The following is a 17,601-nucleotide window of genomic DNA, read 5'->3' as shown; positions in this document are numbered from 1 at the left end:
CAACCAGATATCAGCCTTTGAAAAACCTGTAGTCGAAGAAAATTAAAAAGAGCATTTTGGACTCATGATACTAGTGGGTTATATGCTTTTTTTCTTCAGCTTGACAAACATTTTTCCAGGTAAGTAGCAAAACATATTCTGGTAAAACTTATTTACAGAAATATGTCTGTATCTTTCCCTCATGAAATGTTCCTTTTGTCCCTGCAGCTAGGTTTCCTAAGCTTGTCTTGCATGTAATCAATAATCATGGAACTAGCCTCATCTATCCTCTCTTGCTGGAAGGAAGATTTTTTTAATGTATTTTTTCTTCATTCAGACTTCCCTAGAACATGCTAATTTCTTATGCTGGTTATGGAAATTTTCTGCAAAAATTATTCATTAGTTGTGGCAACAAGGAAATTGCAATGCTTTCAGACATATGCATATCCTGAAAAACTCAGTCATCCAATGCATATGTGGTTGAAGGATGATAAAAATGAACAAGGGTATTATGTGTAGTAAAAAAAAAAGACAAAACTTACTTCACTGATATTGAGGTTAATGTGTTTTAATTTGCATTTCTGAGGACATAAGAGTATACATAAGCTTTGTCCCAGTCTCAGAATTTGACATAACTGGCATAAAGGAAACCTGGTGACATGAGTCCCTTAAGTGGAGTGCCCTGCTATAAGGCTACAGGGTGTTCAGGAAGGATAGGCAAGGCAGAAAATGAGGAGGGGTGTATAAATGGACAAGTTAAAATGCATGGAGTTCACATTTGGCAATGTCAGTTGAGGAAATATCTGATCTGAAAAATTTCAAAATATATACTGGAAATACAGAGAGGCCAAATTTCTATTTTAGTGTATATGCCTAAGTAATCATATGACCTACTAAATAACTCTGATTCTTGGAGTGGAAAAACAGGAGGTAAAGACATGTGGGTAAAGCTTTATACTCAGAGTTGCAACTGGACTCTCATTAAAAAATAAGAATTTCCCTTCTGGGAAAAAAATACCCTCTGTAAACTACTTTGATGTGGCTATGTCTCAAAATAAAACTCCACTAGGAGGGGGTTCCAACATTTTGCAATGTGCTTGTAATGGTATCATCCTGTTTTAGCATATTCATTGGAAAAAATGTACAAATGAATAGTTTTATTTCCAGAAGCTGGATGAGATCAGTGAAAGGACTTCATCCTAGTACTTCTGGCAATAAAGTCACTTGTTTCAGGATCTGAAAGAAAAATCTTAAAATGAATATTTTGTCAGCTTCCTCTTGTATGTCCTTGTCATAAAGGTGCATTTACAGCAATAAGTAATTCTTTCAAAGCTTTCACATATCCTGAAAGATTTGATATACTTGATGTCACATAACCCTTTTCTTTAGGTAATGGATGGAAGAAGCTTTTTCCCATGTTAGGAACTTTACTTTTTTGCACATGTGCATCTCAACTTCCTTCTCATGCAGAGGCGAGTATACGTGATTACACTTCACAGAACTCCAGATAACAGCAAACAAACTAATTTTTTAATAACAACAGCTACTATACAATTAATGCAAGTATGGGTGAGTCTTTGTTTCTTGCTTTTTCAAGTACCATTAACAGGCTAAATCTTGTACAATCATTTTTGGAACATTCTGACAAGTATGTCGCTTAGTTATGAATTCCATAGGATTTGAGATTATTACTGAATGAGAACCTCCTACACAACTGACAATGCAACATGAAGCTGAAGTGAGAGTAGTCCTGCCTTACTGAAGCCCACAAAACCTAGGTCTGTTTACCTACAGGTTTTTCATTATATGTGCAGCAGAGGATACAGTACTCTTGGCATAATCTCCTGTAGGAACTGATCTAAAATTCAAAACCCTATCATCAAGGTGACTTTGAATAACTTGTTTCAGTTATTTCAGTTATTTTTTCCTGCTTTTGGCATGATGTTTTCATTGCTGAGCATGTCCCTGTGTGCTGACAATTTTCCAAAAATATGGCATCAGAAGAATAGTTGCTAGAGATAAAGAAGAAGAGCTTGTGGGAAATTTTCTGATTAAAGAAGTAAAAGACTAAGAAAACTGTCTAATATACCAGAACCTGGGCTGAAGAAATTGGACGTGTACACAAAGTCCTTGGATTTAAGAACTTTGGGATAGGTAGACCTACTGGTAACCTCTGAGACAGACCTACCCTATTCCTTTCAAGGAAACAAATGACAGGACAAGAGGACACAACCTCAAGATGAACCACAGGAGGTTTGGATTGGACATTAGGAAAAATTTCTTCACTGAAGGTGTTGTGAAGCACGGGATCAGATTGCCCAGGAAAGTGCTTGAGTCATAATCCCTGGAGGTGTTTAAAAGATGTACATGTACAGATGGGGTGCTTAGATATGCAGCTTGCTGTTGGACCTGGTAGCGTTAATTTTACAATTGGACACAATGATATGAAAAATCTTTCCCAAACGAAATGATTCTGTAGTTCTTAAGAATGCAGCTCAGGATCAAGGAGTATTTATTTCAGTTAGACCTCATTTTTTCACTAAGTTGAGAACAACCTCATGCAGATGAATTTGGGAACCTGAGAGTCTGGTAGGAAATTCCCAGGGTCTCTGCATCAGAGACAGACATACTCGAACAGCAGTATTTTTGTCATCATTTTCATGTTACAAAACTTTTCAAAGTTACAAAACTTTGTCATGTATACCCCCAAAATCACAATAGTTCATTTGAGGAGGTTTCCTGTAAAGTCCAACTCACTGTATTTTTCTTACATCTGTGTAGTAATATAATCTATTTCTTTGTATAATATTGGTAGGTCCACTTTACTGCTGGAATTTGTGTCCTGTAATTTGTTCTCTTAGAACAGGTGTTTTTCCAGTTCTTTCAGACTTCCTGTACTTCCCAGGATTTGTCATTCTCAAAGGAGACAAAGGACCCTTTCCTGTATATTTTAGATCTTTTCTGTGAAAATAATTTGTTCTCTTGAATTAAAACAATTTTTTCCTAAGAAAACTCTACATATTGATGACCTGCAATGTATTTCTTTTCCATTTGACTCAAGTATATAATTTTCATCCTTCTAAATACATAACCGAAATAAACATGGGTATTCCTTGTACTATTAACAATTCCACTATTTCAATCTGTTTAACCATATTATTACTAAAATTTTTAAATTTTTTAATGTAAATGAGTACTTAATTTATTCTGAAATGAGTAATCACATTTTAAATGGTGTAATTATTTCAAAACACTTGAAGAAACATATAGCAAAAAATTATTCTAAACACATGCAGGGTCTTTTTTCACTAAAAATATTTGCATCATAAAAAAATAAGCAAAAGGTTGGCTGACAGGATAAAAGTTAATTTTATTAAACTATGATTTTAGGAGTATGAATCATCATTGTTTTCTCCTTTTCCATACTGCAAGTAATGAATAGCAATAAATCTAGTCACAGTGAAATGCATCATTGAAATGGTCTGTGAATAATATATTCTCATTTACTTTTTAATAAAAGATTAGAGAGTCCAAGAGCAAGAACATTTACTGGTTTGACAGTTTCCTTGAGCTATATTTTCAAAGTATTTAAATAGCTATTGGTGAGGAAGAAGTGAAGAGAATGTAGGAATGGAAAGTAGAGCATTGCTTGAAAGAAGAGTAGTGTATTTAATCTAGATCTAAAATAGCTATGTTAATGAACAGTGGTTGTGGATCGCAAAAACCCTCCCAGCTTGATGGCAATCGTGTCAGTTCTCCAGGTATAGAAGCCAAGGCATGGTGATGGTGAAAGCATTTCCAGTGCCATTAATATTCAGAGTAAAGCAGAAAAGAGAGTCCAGATAATAATACTATCAAGCCAGCACCTATTCTTTGTGTCCTGTAAATATATTACTTGTTCGTAAAACACTAAGTACCTAGCCACTGTCTTTTTGGAGGAACTGCTTGAACACTAAGGTAATAGTAAAAACTGCTATGTCATCTTTTAATACTGCATAAAATCATTATTTCTTATTCTAAGTAAAAGTATAGAAGTATTATTTAGGTGTTTTCATCTAAATATTCTGTTGTAAATGAGAGAATTATTTTTAATAGATGTAGAATTATTAGAGATTATTATTTTCTGACTCAAGCCAGTCTTGAGTCACAAAGCTGAGTCAAGGAGTTGTTTTGTAGGTGGGATAAGTAACAACCCTATTATTCATTAGGAGAAAGAATGTCAAACCTCCAAAATGAGCCTCTAGCTCTTTGGTACTCAGCATGCCTCTGGGCTGCAGGTAAACAAACTGAGGTGATTACTTTAGCCTATTTTTCAGAAAACTTATGATTCAATTCTGCTATTGGACATGACATTGAAATGCAAGAACACAAGGCACTGTACCCTTTTTTCTCCCCAACTAGTATTCTTTTAAAGAGCATTGTGCTGGCATGTCAAAATTGCTGGAAGAATGACTGCAGCACTGATTTTTCTAAGAACTTTTCACTAATTTGCCTATTTGTTCTTGGAACAGAAGGGAAAAACTTTGGGATACCAATAGTCATTTGATCCATGTCACAAGATTGAGGTTCCATTGGAAAAAATGGGAAGCTGTGCTAGGGTGAGTTGGATAGGGATGATTCAAGAACTGACATTACACACTTTGTTAGAGATGTATGCTGTGGATGCTTTTAAAAAATATTTTTCATTAAATTCTAAGGAAGGTGAGAAAGAGACAATCTTGTTCAGTGTGTCAAATGGTCTGCAGAGAAGTGGAAAAAACCCTAGCCTGCATTTCAGTGTCAGGACTCTTTACTTTTTGACTTCTCTCAGGCTGTTTTTATTTTCTGGCAATCTTGTGATATGTGGCTGACTTTTGTTCATTAGGTTACAATGGCTTATTTTTGCACAAAAATCTATGCCTACTAATGAGCAATTACTGATAAGAACTAAGAAACATGCCTGCTAATTAGAAGGCTAGCAAAAGATCCCTTGAGCATTAAGTTAACCAACCAGGAAAAAATGAAAAAAGGAAACAGACACTTCAAATGTCCCAGCCCAGAGTCTGCTCTGGACAAAAAGTGTTGAAGTAAGTTAATTGGTATCTGAAAGGCTGCCATGTTCTAGAATTCAGTTAATTGGTTACAGGGCAGGGATTAACAGAGAGTCTTCCAGACCTTTAAGGTAAAAAAGAAAGCCTAATATGTTCCATTTAACTGATTTCATGAGCAGACACTTTACAGTAACTTTTTTTTCTTTGTACATTTTCAGAGATAAGAAAAGGCCAGGAGCAGAACTATTTCTTGTTTTCTTTTTATCAGCAATCATGAGCTTGGATCATTTTATGTAGCAGATGACACACCTGACATTCCAAAGCCTGGTTTTCTTTTTTAGTGAGTAGTTTTGTGGTAATGACAGCAATGGCTTTTGCTATGCTTGCTCAACAATTTCATGATGGAATACTGGTATAAATTGCCTAAAATTCTGTTAATACATATAATGCTTCTTAAAACCATGCTGAAAAATTAGGCAAATCTACCAAAGCATGTTTCTCTTCTCTTTCCTAAGATGGATAAAATCATTATGACGAACATTTCCTGGTTTACATGCCTAAGCATTCGTACTTGAATAGGTGGCCAGTTTTTCCACAAATTGATTTAATTTTCATTGTCACTCAAATAAACATTAGGCACCTATTATTTTATTTCTGCAAAGCTTGACCTTAATATTTTTGTTGGAACTTTTCCATTTCTTTCTGGCTTTATTCAAATCATATTCCTCTACCTCTCGAGTTTTTGAGGAGGAATTGAAGAAACTGCCTAGTGAGTTCACTTTCTCAATTCATCTATCTAGTTGTGACTGCTCTAGTTCTGTGTGGCTCTAATTCAAGGACTTTTTAGGTGTTTGGAGTTTCCCCCAAAAAACCCAACTGGTGAAATGAATCAAAAATCCTCATGTGATAGACTATTTTTAGCTTTGATATCAGCATTTTTCATTTCTTACAGAGCTATAATTAATTTAATTATTGTTTTTAATTTATTCAGCTGTCTTAAATATACAATATGCACAACTGAAAATACAAGCATGAAGTTAAACTTCTCCCTGGATGACTATAACACATTAATTCTTGTCATATTTTGACAGTGATTGATTTTACTGTTGATTTCCTTCAAAGTATTTGCATTAATGCATACCATTTTATAATATTTGTTTTCTTAAATTATATTGCAGCTGAATTAAGAAAAATAGCTAAATTATTAATTAAGATTTAATGATTAAAAATTGGAAACCATTTGCTTACAGCAACTGCTCAAGCTCCAAGTACAAATGGAGCTTCATTAATGTTACTGCAGTGGGTTGACCTTGACAGGATGCCATGTGCACACCAAAGCCATTCTATCACTCCCCTACTCAACTGGACAGGGGAGAGAAAGTATGATAAGAGGCTTAGGGGTTGAGATAAGGCTAGGAAGAGGCCACTCACCAGTTACCATCACAGGAAAAACTGACTTGATCTGAGGAAGTTCAATATATTACCAATCAAAACAGAACAGGTTAGTGAGAAAAATAAGATTAAAATTTAAAACACCTTCCAACCACCCCTCCCTTCTTTCTGGCCTCAACTTTACTCCAGAATTCTCTACCTCCTCCTCTCCATGTAGAGTAGGGGAATAGAGAATGGGGGCTGCAGGCAGTTCATCATGTTATTTCCACAGCACACTCTTCCACTGGAGGAGTACTCCTCACACTTTTCCCCTGCTCCACCTTGTGATGCTTCCCATTGGAGAAAGTTCTCCACAACCTGAGTCCTTCCCATAGGCTGCAGTTCTACTCCAGCATGGGTCCTTTCCACAAGCTGCAGTTCTTCAGCAACAGGCTGCTCCAGCAGGGGTTCCCCATGGGGGTCATAATTCCTGACAGCAAACCTGCTCCAGCAACGGCTTCCAATGGAGCTACAGCTTCCCTTCAGGCATCCACCTGCTCCAGTGTGGGGCTCCTCCAGGGAGATCCCCAGGTGGATCTCTGCATCCCCTGGATCCTCCATGCGCTGCAGGGGCACAGCTGCCTCACCACGGTCTCACCACAGGCTGCAGGGAACCTCAGCTCTGGTGCCTGGAGCACCTCCTGCCCCTCCTTTTCCTCTGACCTGGCCATCTGCAGAGCTGCTGCTCTCACATGTTCTCCTTTGTCTCTCTAGCTGCAATTGCTCAAGGGTTTTCTTCCCTTTCTAAAATAAGTTATCTCAGAGGTGCTACCACCACTACAGATGGGCTAGGCAGTGTGTCCATCTTGCAGCTAGTTGGTATTGGTTCTGTCAGACATGGCAATAACTTCTGCTCTCATAGGAGCCACCCCCGTAGCCACTCCCTACCAAGCTCTCTCCAAAAAGTAAACTTTTTGGAGAATTTTCTTATACAATGGTGAGAGAAACAGCTGTTAGTTAAAAGTTTCAGAAACTTTCAGGACAAATTTTTTCCCCTTAAAATCATTACCAGTTGAGTTTTCTTTATTGAATTATTTATTGCCATTCTTCTTTGACCCAGAGAATGTTAGCATATCTTCACATGATTAAATTGAAAATAATGTTTACTAATGTTTAAACAAAATATTTAATTAGGGCCTCAACTTCAGGGGTTCTAAAACCTATGGTGGTTGCTTTAAATGCTCAGCTCTTACTACCAGCATGAAATTATTGCAACAAAGAAAGATGGGAGTTGACACACCTGAGAAAATAGAAGATGAAGTTTGTCATGTTTTTATTCAAGTGGTATATAGTTTTAAATCTCTGATTACTACTTTTTTTTTTCTTTGTTTTTTTTTTTTTTTAAAGAATGCAATTATTAGTCTATGGGTTCTCAGTTCTTCTGAAAAGGTAGAATAACTTGTAGGGAAGCTTATATGTCGTGGGAAAGAAATTTGTCTAATGCAAAGCTTTTGTTCCCTATAGAGTATGAGTAAGTATTTTAGATAGCTGTGTGCTAATCTCATGATAAAAATACTTTCTCTTTGCTTTTAACACCACAGATTCTTTAAATCCTTGAAATTTTTTACAAGTTTTTTTCATCCTTTTAACTTCCTCAATAATGACACTAAAGTGCAAATAGTATTTATTAGAAACTAAGCTACAGAAAGGAAATAAAAGAGTTATCAAATTAACATCATGAGTATTTTCTTATATGGTGAATATTTTTTTGCCTTCATCACAGGTTTCAGAAGAAGCTCTGCATCACAGCACTGAGGATGAAGAGCCTTCCCAGGGAACGGAACCCTATCTTGTGCGGAGATTATCGTCCCGTAACATTCAGCTTCCCCCACTGGCTTTCAGGCAGTTAGAACAGGCAGACTGGGATAAAAAGAACGATACCGAGACTATCCCAAGGCCTATGACTCTTCCGCTGAGGATACCTCCTCTGATTGCCATTACAGCTGCTGAATCCAGCAGGTAAGATCCAGCAATTTATTTATTCAGCATTTCCTGGGGCAGGCACAGGGCTGCCAATGCTGCTTCTAGGAGAAAAGTTGGTTTCTTTTCTAAAGCCACTAAATGACAAAGTTGAATAAAAGTGTCTGTACATTTGTGCCTGACACTTGGTAAATCTGGTTGTAAAGCTTTTGGTCATATCAAGTAGAACAAACTCTAAATTTTTTTTTTCTGAACATTATTAATACTTCATATTCTGATAGAAGGTTTCTGGAGGCTTGATTAGCTATTTATGATGATGAAGGGAAGGAAGAGGTAGAAGATGAAAGGAGCTTTTTTCCACAAAATTTTTTAAAAATTATACAACTTCAGAACTAGTTCCAAGAAATCCTGAGGGGATTTTGTCTGTTCTTGTATGCCTACATTTGGTTATAGTAATTTCTATTGTAGTTTCTTCATATTATATTTTTGTTTTCTAAAGTAAACTTTCCTGTTCTTAAATTTTATGATAACACACTATTTTCTGTCCTTATTTTCCAAAATATAAAATGTTTAGTATGAAAGATTTGCTTACAATGGTGAAGGCAGTACAGCTTTTTGGTGACATGATAATATATAAGGAAAAGGTAAAACGAACACACCGAGAGCTAAAATGCAGTACTTAAGAATTTTAGAACATATGTTCTGAGAGAATACTCTATTCTGAACAATGTAGTTCTGAAAAGAATGTAGGACTTGTAGTACATGAGTACACCCATAAGTATTCATTAGCATGCTTAGCCAAAAAGCCGGTTAATATTAACATTGAATTTAATACCACTTTCCATATTTTATTTCCTCCTAGATACCTTTATTTTTTGAAGAAGTTAGACTTATTCTTGAAATATGCTCATAAAAATATTGACTACATCATGAAAACATATAAACATTCAGATTGTTTACAAATGAAAATATTATTTGGAGGGTTAAACGTAATGAAATTTAGTGTTGTTTTGAAGATAGGTTGGTGTCTTGATTTTTTGTTTTTATCCATGGAGTCTGGAGAGAAGATTGTCTGAGATATGGCAGCAAAATAAGTGCAATGCTTCTAGTAACACAGACTGGAAAAAAAAAAAAAAGTGATCCTGATGTGATACATCAGGAAGATTAGAAAGGAGAATGAAGAATATTGTTTGATGGAAGTGGCTGACTGATTATAAATTTCTGGAGACTGCATTATTTTCTAGGCTGGATTCAAATACACCAGAGAAAGACAGTTCGAAGGTTACTCAAATAACAAATCTAAAACATTGTGGTTACTATGTGTAGCTATCAGCTGCACTCAGAGAATGATTGCTTCTTTGAGAGGCTTCTCTGTGGGTATGAATCTCTCCTCAGCAGTAAGAGATAGCTTTGTACCCTGTCTATGCCATTTATTCCTGTGGTTGGTAGGAATGTGTTTTGAAGCTGGACAAAACAAGATTTATTCTGAGAGTGACAGGGAAACAGCAGACAGATTGTTGAATGGAACTGCCGAGCTGTTTAAACAAATAAACTAAATCTAAACACAACAGCAAAAGCAATTGTAATTTTGATCTTACTTTGTAAAAAAGGATCTTTAGCTTTTATGATTCTTTCTTAGCTAAAGAGCAATTACAGTGATACAGGAAGAATATTGTTCAGGAAATTAAATTTCTCTAGATGTTTAGTGCTGTTTTTTTGGTTGTTAGCTCTCTCTCAAGCAGCTATGAATTTCCCATTTATATGCTTATTATGCCAGCCAAACAGCTGGAGAAAGCTATCCTTTTATCTGTCTTCTCATCTGCATGAAAGTGCATAAAATTAGGGGTCCCATTATGTCTGTAGAAATGCAGCTTACTTCCCCTGCTTTTGAAATGTGCAGTTGAGGAAAGGGAATCAAAGTGTGGGTGTGATGCTTCTCTGTTTTCAGTTGGTAAACGAAGGTAGAGGAGCATTTGGGTCATAGAAACTCATTCTAAAGCAGAAGAATTTCACCATAGAAAATATCCTAAATTTTAAATGTATGGTTTTGGGAGAATATACTAAAATAATAAAAAAATAGCATTATAAAGCCCTTCTGCTTTGATTTAAATGACTGGAATGTGCAAAATTAAAAACAATGACAGTGAATGTAGTTTTTAAAATAAAATATGTGTTCTCTTCCTGGACATGCACAAATGCATGTGTGTATGCACACACTCCCATTTTCATTCTCATTTTCTCTCCCTTTTTCTCTCTCTTTATGCTGTCAAAGGATTGTTTCTAGCTTGTTTCACAGTTTGTTTCACTTCTAGACTGTTTTACAGGTTGTGTGCTACCTTCATAGAACAATTAAAACAAAGTTTATATTAAAAAAAACCCAACAACTAAAAAATCCAAACAGCAGCGTAGGTTGAAAGTCGGAAAGCAAACTTTCAGGAATGTTTTTCTGAATCTTCCATACTTTGTAAACTCTTATCCTTCTGACTCTGAGGCATCACAATGCCTTGCCACTTCTTTCACCCTTCTAATTTCATTCCACGCATACATAGAGCCAGATTCTTATTTTTTTCATACAGGTTAGACTGAGACTCTAATAAAGATCATTGTTAAGATGAAAAATTTATGTCTCCTATTGAAGTATGACATGCAAAAATGCTTACTGTGATACAAGAACAAGTGCTTGAAAATTGGTACGCTGACCCTGCAGCTGATATCATCCTTACAATTATGAAATGTAATAATTGCCAGACCTTCAAATTGCTTCTATGGAAAAGATTAGAAATGGGCAGACAATTACTTTTAATATGTCAGTTTTACTTTTATTTTTATTTCTTATATTTTTATTTTTATTTTTATTTTATAAACAATAACCTGTATATATATAGACCATGCAATGTGATATTTTACTGTAAGCTGGGATAGCTTGGCTGCTTGGGGTGTGGTGTATGCTCTGGCCAGTTTTCCTCAAATAACTGTAACTAAATTTATCGATGGCTTTGGTGCAAGCAACAGCTATAATGGCATTTAATATGGGATGCATAGATAAGAAATGATTGACAGTAGAATGCTTTTGCTTTCTCCAAAGTAGCTGGTATTAAAATGGTGGGGGATTGTTATGTATGAAAAGTTATTTATTTGAGGATATTTAAAATATCCTACCTATTTTATAATAACTATTTCAAAATTTTCCTTTGTTACCTCTGTATTTGACCAATAGCCAGGGCTCCCACCCAGATTCAATACTCTAGCAAATATTTATACTATGTAGCATGTGTGATGCCATTTAATTTCTTTTTTAAACACTTGTACATGTGATTTAGGATAATTTATCAAATCTCTTTGTAATGACGGTATTGATTTGTCCAAAGCTCCATGAAATATGATGAAAGTCTATTCAGTCACTTTCATTCTGGAAACAATCTCTGCATTGTCTTATTCCAAAGAAGAAATGGTGATGAGAAGGTGGGATGGGACATGGCCCCTATGAACACTGCGAATTACCATGGCACATATACTTTCCCTTTCCATGGTAGAGATCCAAGGTGTCAGGGGCTGAAGTATTTAATTGTTTTGCCTTTTAAGAATAGCTTTCTCAGTGAAAAAGGACTATCCCAGTTTTTGCTGTCATACTTGTGTCCTTGTAACATATGTGACTGACAAAATCAGATGTTCATTGCATGTAAACTCCAGAAATAAGATAATACCAAACGCTTGAAAATTTCATTAAAAGCATTATTTGAAAGCAAAAAGTTGTTTTGTAATCAAAATGTATGTAGAAAGGCTTTCATTACAAAAATACCTAAAATAATCTGGTGTTTCATTTAGTCATCTGTGATTTGGTATGGAAAAAGTCTCTTCCTACAATTTATCCTAGTCTTTGCTCAAACACCATTTGAGAGAGATTATTATAATTGTACAACATAAAATCTATTTTAAATTGCTTTCGTATTGCTTATGTACAACTCAGAGTGGGCATATTATTGTTCTTATGAAACTCTAGGGAGCTACAAGAACAACTTACATGACAGCTAATTTCTGAAGTATCTTTTTTGCAATGTTCTTTTTGTCTTAATTTATGTTTTTCCTTAATTTAAGTTCTGTAGATTAGAAAGTCACTATACTGCTTAAAACTTCTGTGTTTTATTGTCCACTAAAGAGGCAATCAACACTCTCTATATTGGAAGCAAGATAAAAACTTGATTTAAAATTATTCCCAGGCCCTTTCAAGATGAACTTAACATTTTCAATATCTGTTTTTGAAAAGAAATATTAGCAAATTGTTATTAGCATCATCACTGTAAGTTTGATACTATGGCAATACAGAATCAGAGTCTAGTTTCAAGCTAAATATGTCTTAATGCCTACCACTTGCTTGCACCTTGTCTTTTTTGTGTCCAAGGAATACCTCAAAGACCAGATTTTGTTCCCTGTATTCAGGGCAAGAAAAGCTTTCTCAGATGTTAGAAACTGAAATATGGGAATCCTGAGCTATAATTTTGCTGTTATCCATTTACTATATCAGCAAACTATTTTTAAAAGAACAGCTAAGATGCTAAATTTTTATCGTTTTAAAGAAATAAGTGTAAGAAAGAGATCATAAAAGCAAAAAGATTTGACCGTAGCTGAGTAACACACAATAAAAATAAAATCTGAGAAAATCTGTTCTTCAGGTTTATTTATTTGCAACTCGGTGGAATAGTGTATGTAGTGAAAAGAAGTAGGAATTATGGTTTAGATGCTTTTTACAGAGAAAGACAGAGAAAAAAGGGAAAATTTGTTATTTCATTTATTTTTTTAACTCAGAATTATGACCTTGAGCCTATCAAGTAGTAACTTTTCTCAGAAAACTTTTCTCATCAGTCTAGGCTCTCTTCAACAGCATCTGTGTTCCCTGAGTCACCTGCTAGTAAAGAATAATGAAGAGCAACACATTAATTCTTAGTTCTTCTTTTTATTGCATATTTCTTTATTTTTAAAGAATTATAAACATGAGAAAATCTTCATGATACCCTTGTACAACCTTTCCAATTAGTGAAAACATTGTGTTATTTTCATTTTGTGCATAGGAAAGCTTGCACACAAACAGGAAGTGCCACTGGCTAAGGCTAAGGAACAAGCTGGGAATCAAACTATGAAGAGAATTTGAGAGTTTTTGACTCCTGTTTTTGTGTCTGCTTTATTCTACCTGTTAGTTGAGGATAGATCTTGGGGGAAAAAAAATGCCTTACATTTATCTCAACCTTTAAACTAAACCTGTTATGTCAAAGAGAATTTTATTGATCATGTCTTGGAAGGTTTTAAATTGTTAATAGCAGGAATTAAGCACATTACTGTTGTTATGCATCCAGACTCACACCGAACCTGTATTTCTATCATACTGACTCAATCACATCAAACTCTGACTGCAATATCTGCTGCGAAGAAAAACATATTTAATTATTGTGGAAACCAAAACTGAGTCAGCATTTAAGTGCACTTTTCTCAGTGGGAAAAAATAGTGGGAATTTTTGAGGCTAAGTGGATGCTAGAAGCTACAATGTTTGTGGAATCCAAGCTTTGGCTTTTAAGAGAGTCTCCTGTTCTGGTGACCAGTGTTCATAATTTCTATGGTGCTACATGGATCCTGGAATCATTTTGGAGAACAATATAAAAATAATTCTGTTGGTCAAGAGCTGCATTGTCTTGGTGCTTAAGAGATGTAAGGAAGCTGTGAAGATGGCAGATCTTGTATCAGAACACTTATTTGCTTAATAGTATTTCTTAGTATTTGAGGACAACTTCAGATGACACAATTAGCTGCAGCCCCTCATCTCCCAAATAAAATTATTTTTGTAAACTTATGTCAAGCATTAAATGAATTATTTAAATCTGATGCCCAGGTGGAGGACATGGAGGACAGCAGGTACTGCATACAGTCCAGCCCATCAAATGTTCTGAAATCCTTTTTAAAAATTGAAATTTTGATCAACATTTGCTCTTTAACTTAACAATGGTAAAATTTCTAATTTTTCAATTTGATTATTTAATTATCCATATAGCATAGACTGGAAACAGATTTTATTGTAAATTGTTGGTAAATAGTCTATGTGTGCATGTAATTTTTAGTTTAGGAAAGAAAATATAATTATTGTTTAAAATATGTATTTTGAAAAAGTTACATTCAAACAATGGATAATCTGAAAAAATCTTAAACAATACTATGTGGTTCCAGGGACTTAAACCTAACTCGATCTTTCCTCACAGTGGGTGGTATCTTCTCCTTCTCAAAACTTTGCTTTTGGTCAAGCTGAGGCCTGAGAACAGACCTTGCCAGTAAAATAAGGAAAAAAAGGGTTGGGATACTTCAGCACTTTCCACATCCTTTGTCATTTAGTTTGCTATTCCATTCAGCAGCAAGCTCATGTTTACCTTTTTCTTATTTTTGTCTTTGTTGCACCTTTTTCTTTGTTACCCTTCATCTCAGTTGCCTGGTTCATCCTGAGCTGAGCTTTGGCTTTACTGGTGCCATGCCTGAAAAGCCAGGGGGTACTTCAGTACTCCTTCCTGGAAATGTTTCTTCTTCTACCACCTACATTTCTTTTTTATCTCTATCAGAGGCTCTCTGCTCAATAATTTGGTGTCCTTCTATTGTTTCTAAGCCCTCAATCACAGTTTATCCATTATACTAGAAGAAAGTGAGTCAATGACTGATTATTTAGTATTTTAATAATTAAAGTATTATTTTAATATTCAATTTTTGTTAAAGTCCTGTATGAATACCATAAAAGGGGGGAGGGGGATTTTTAAGATGACTACACTCTTTGTTTTTGCATTTGCATAATTTTCTCTGTATTAAACAGAATAGGAGAGACTGCTTGCTTGTTCCATAGCTTTGATTTTTTTACAGACAGATCATTTGCTAAATGACCCCTTTAAATGATTTCTCTTGATGATTTTTAGTCTATTGAGCAGTCATCTGCTCAGATGGTTATTGGTGCCAAGGTCAACAGCTACAATGGCTCACCTTCTTAGGGATATCTCAGAAGTAAAAGACTACTTCTAATGGGTTAAAGTTTCAGTGAGGTGGGGGAAGGCTGGGCATTCCTTAACACAGCTTTGCTCTCTGTACCAGAAGTGGTCAATGTATTCTATTAATATTTCTTAAAAGATTTGTAATTTTCAGGTATTGTCTGGGTTTTTTTGGGTAGTTAATCAGCAAAGTAATTATTTTGTTAAAATACTTCTTTGGGCAGTCAATCAAACCCAAATTCACACATTATTCAAAATTAAGAGAAATTGAACATAATGATTCACCAATGATAGTGCAATGTGAAAAGTAACACATAACACAATAATATCTTAATATATACTTCTTTACTATGTCATATTTACATCAGTTTAAAGATGACAAAAGAAATCAGAAAGCCTATCCAGACAGAAGAATACATTTCACAAGGACTTTTTCATGTTGGAAATTATTCTTTTACATTAGCTTCACTAGTGAAGATGTGTTGGGCTCTCTCTGACATTTCAATCACCTTCACAGTAGCAGCATATAAATACAAACAAGAAACTGGACTGCCAAAGGCACATAAAGCTAAGGGAAAAAAGAAATCACTTCAAAAGAGTGAATCCAGCCAGCAATTGTGGGCGAATCCAGCCTTTGGGACTATTTCATCCAAGCTGCCTTGGCCCAGAAGGATATGGTTCATTGTTGAGGGAGAGCACAGAGCAGCTCAGAGGCAATTGGTGTGGTTGTAAGAAGAATAATGCCTGGTCTCTCATGAGCAGCCAAAGCACATGACAGAGAAAATCAAATCAGAAACATATTAATTCTGAGCATTTACATCTTTCTATGGGTCTGTATGCAGAGTTGCTATTGTATGATCTCTGTTAAGACTGATTTACGGGTTTTATTGTCAATTGGGTCTGTATGCAGAGTTGCTATTGTATGATCTCTGTTAAGACTGATTTACGGGTTTTATTGTCAATTGCGATTCTTTCCCTAAATTAGCAAGTGATAAGGAGCTGCACAGACAAAGAAAGCTGTCATGGCTAGGAATGGGAGGAAATTCAGGGAAGTGATGCAAAGCTTTTTGTGTAACTAACTGACAGTCTGTTGAACCACTGAGAAGGTGGACACGTCTCTGTGAAACACATATGTTAAAAACTAAAAACCCCGGGAGCTTTCTCTTTCCCTTCCAGTCAGGAGCGAGGTAACACGGCTGGCGGGGCCCCATCCGGGGGCCGGACCCACCTGCGGGGCTTGGCCCCCTTTCCCCGAGCCGCCTGCCGGCTCTCCCCCGCTTCCCCCATTTGCTCCCGGGCAGGGAGAGGGGGTGCCGCGAGCCGGACGGACCAGGCCTCGCTAACAGCTGCTGTCTACAACTGCCCATCCCGCGGCCCAGCCGCGCCCGCTGTGCCCCGGGAGCAGCCCCGGGTCGGTGCCGGGATTTTATTCCCCGTGGAAGCTGCCCGCAACCATCGGGCATGGGGAAGGAGAAGGCCAGCCTCCGCCCAATCCCGGCGTGCTGCTGCTGGGTTACGGCCTGGTTGATCAGATCCCAGCCGCCTCCCTCAGCTGCCCTGTAGAGCTCTACCGGGGGTCAAGTGGCCATTTGAAGTGCCCAGGCATGATGTTAACCCTTTTAGTGCTTCAATCCTCCCGCGAGTAAGAGAAAAGAACAAGATGCAAGTATGTTAAGGAACGACATAAAGACATCAAGGTCAGTGAGGAAGAAGTTAAGTCCTATGTGGGAGGGCTGAGGAGATGCCTTGTTTTTGGAGCTGAAATCCTCTTGTAAGCTTTGGAGAAAAGACTCTTTTTCCTTATAATGCATGAAATTATGAGGAGGTGAAAGTGTTCAAATTGATATCGAGCAAAGGCCTCCATGCTAAGGAGATACTGAAATCAGTTTCTCCTGATATAATCAGGAGATTATATAGGAGCACTAATCAGTGCTCCTAAGCAGATACTGAAATGGCTGTGATCCCATGAGAAGTTTGAATGGAGGAAGAGAGTAGTCCTGTGCTTCCAGGAGAAGAAGATCTCTGTTCTCAGGGATGAAGATGATTTTAGAAATAGATAATGGGAACTTTTGCCTTTGAACAGCTCATCTTTAAAACAATAACCCATAAGTCGACATGGCCCATTGACAAGCTGTGGGAAAGCTTGTGACAATGGGAAGGATTTCACGATGGCAGGGTTCCCTGGGCGGCTGCTATTCATGATGAAATTGAGAGCCACGAGAGAACTGTTTTC

At 36.4% G+C, this 17,601-nt stretch overlaps 1 protein-coding gene across 2 annotated transcripts in view; it reads left to right on the top strand.

Moving 5' to 3' along the window:
- The window catches only part of PDE4D (phosphodiesterase 4D), a 530,024-nt gene that overhangs the window by 142,445 nt on the left and 369,978 nt on the right, over positions 1 to 17,601 (top strand). For both annotated transcript variants that reach the window (XM_038123327.1, XM_038123328.1), the window contains exon 3: positions 8,164 to 8,399. In XM_038123327.1, coding sequence (XP_037979255.1) covers positions 8,164 to 8,399 — 236 coding nt within the window. The remainder of the gene's footprint in view (positions 1 to 8,163; positions 8,400 to 17,601) is intronic.

This window comes from Motacilla alba, chromosome Z (genome assembly GCF_015832195.1).
Source record: "Motacilla alba alba isolate MOTALB_02 chromosome Z, Motacilla_alba_V1.0_pri, whole genome shotgun sequence".
NCBI lineage: Eukaryota > Metazoa > Chordata > Aves > Passeriformes > Motacillidae > Motacilla > Motacilla alba.
This window is presented reverse-complemented; position numbering and strand designations above follow the sequence as displayed.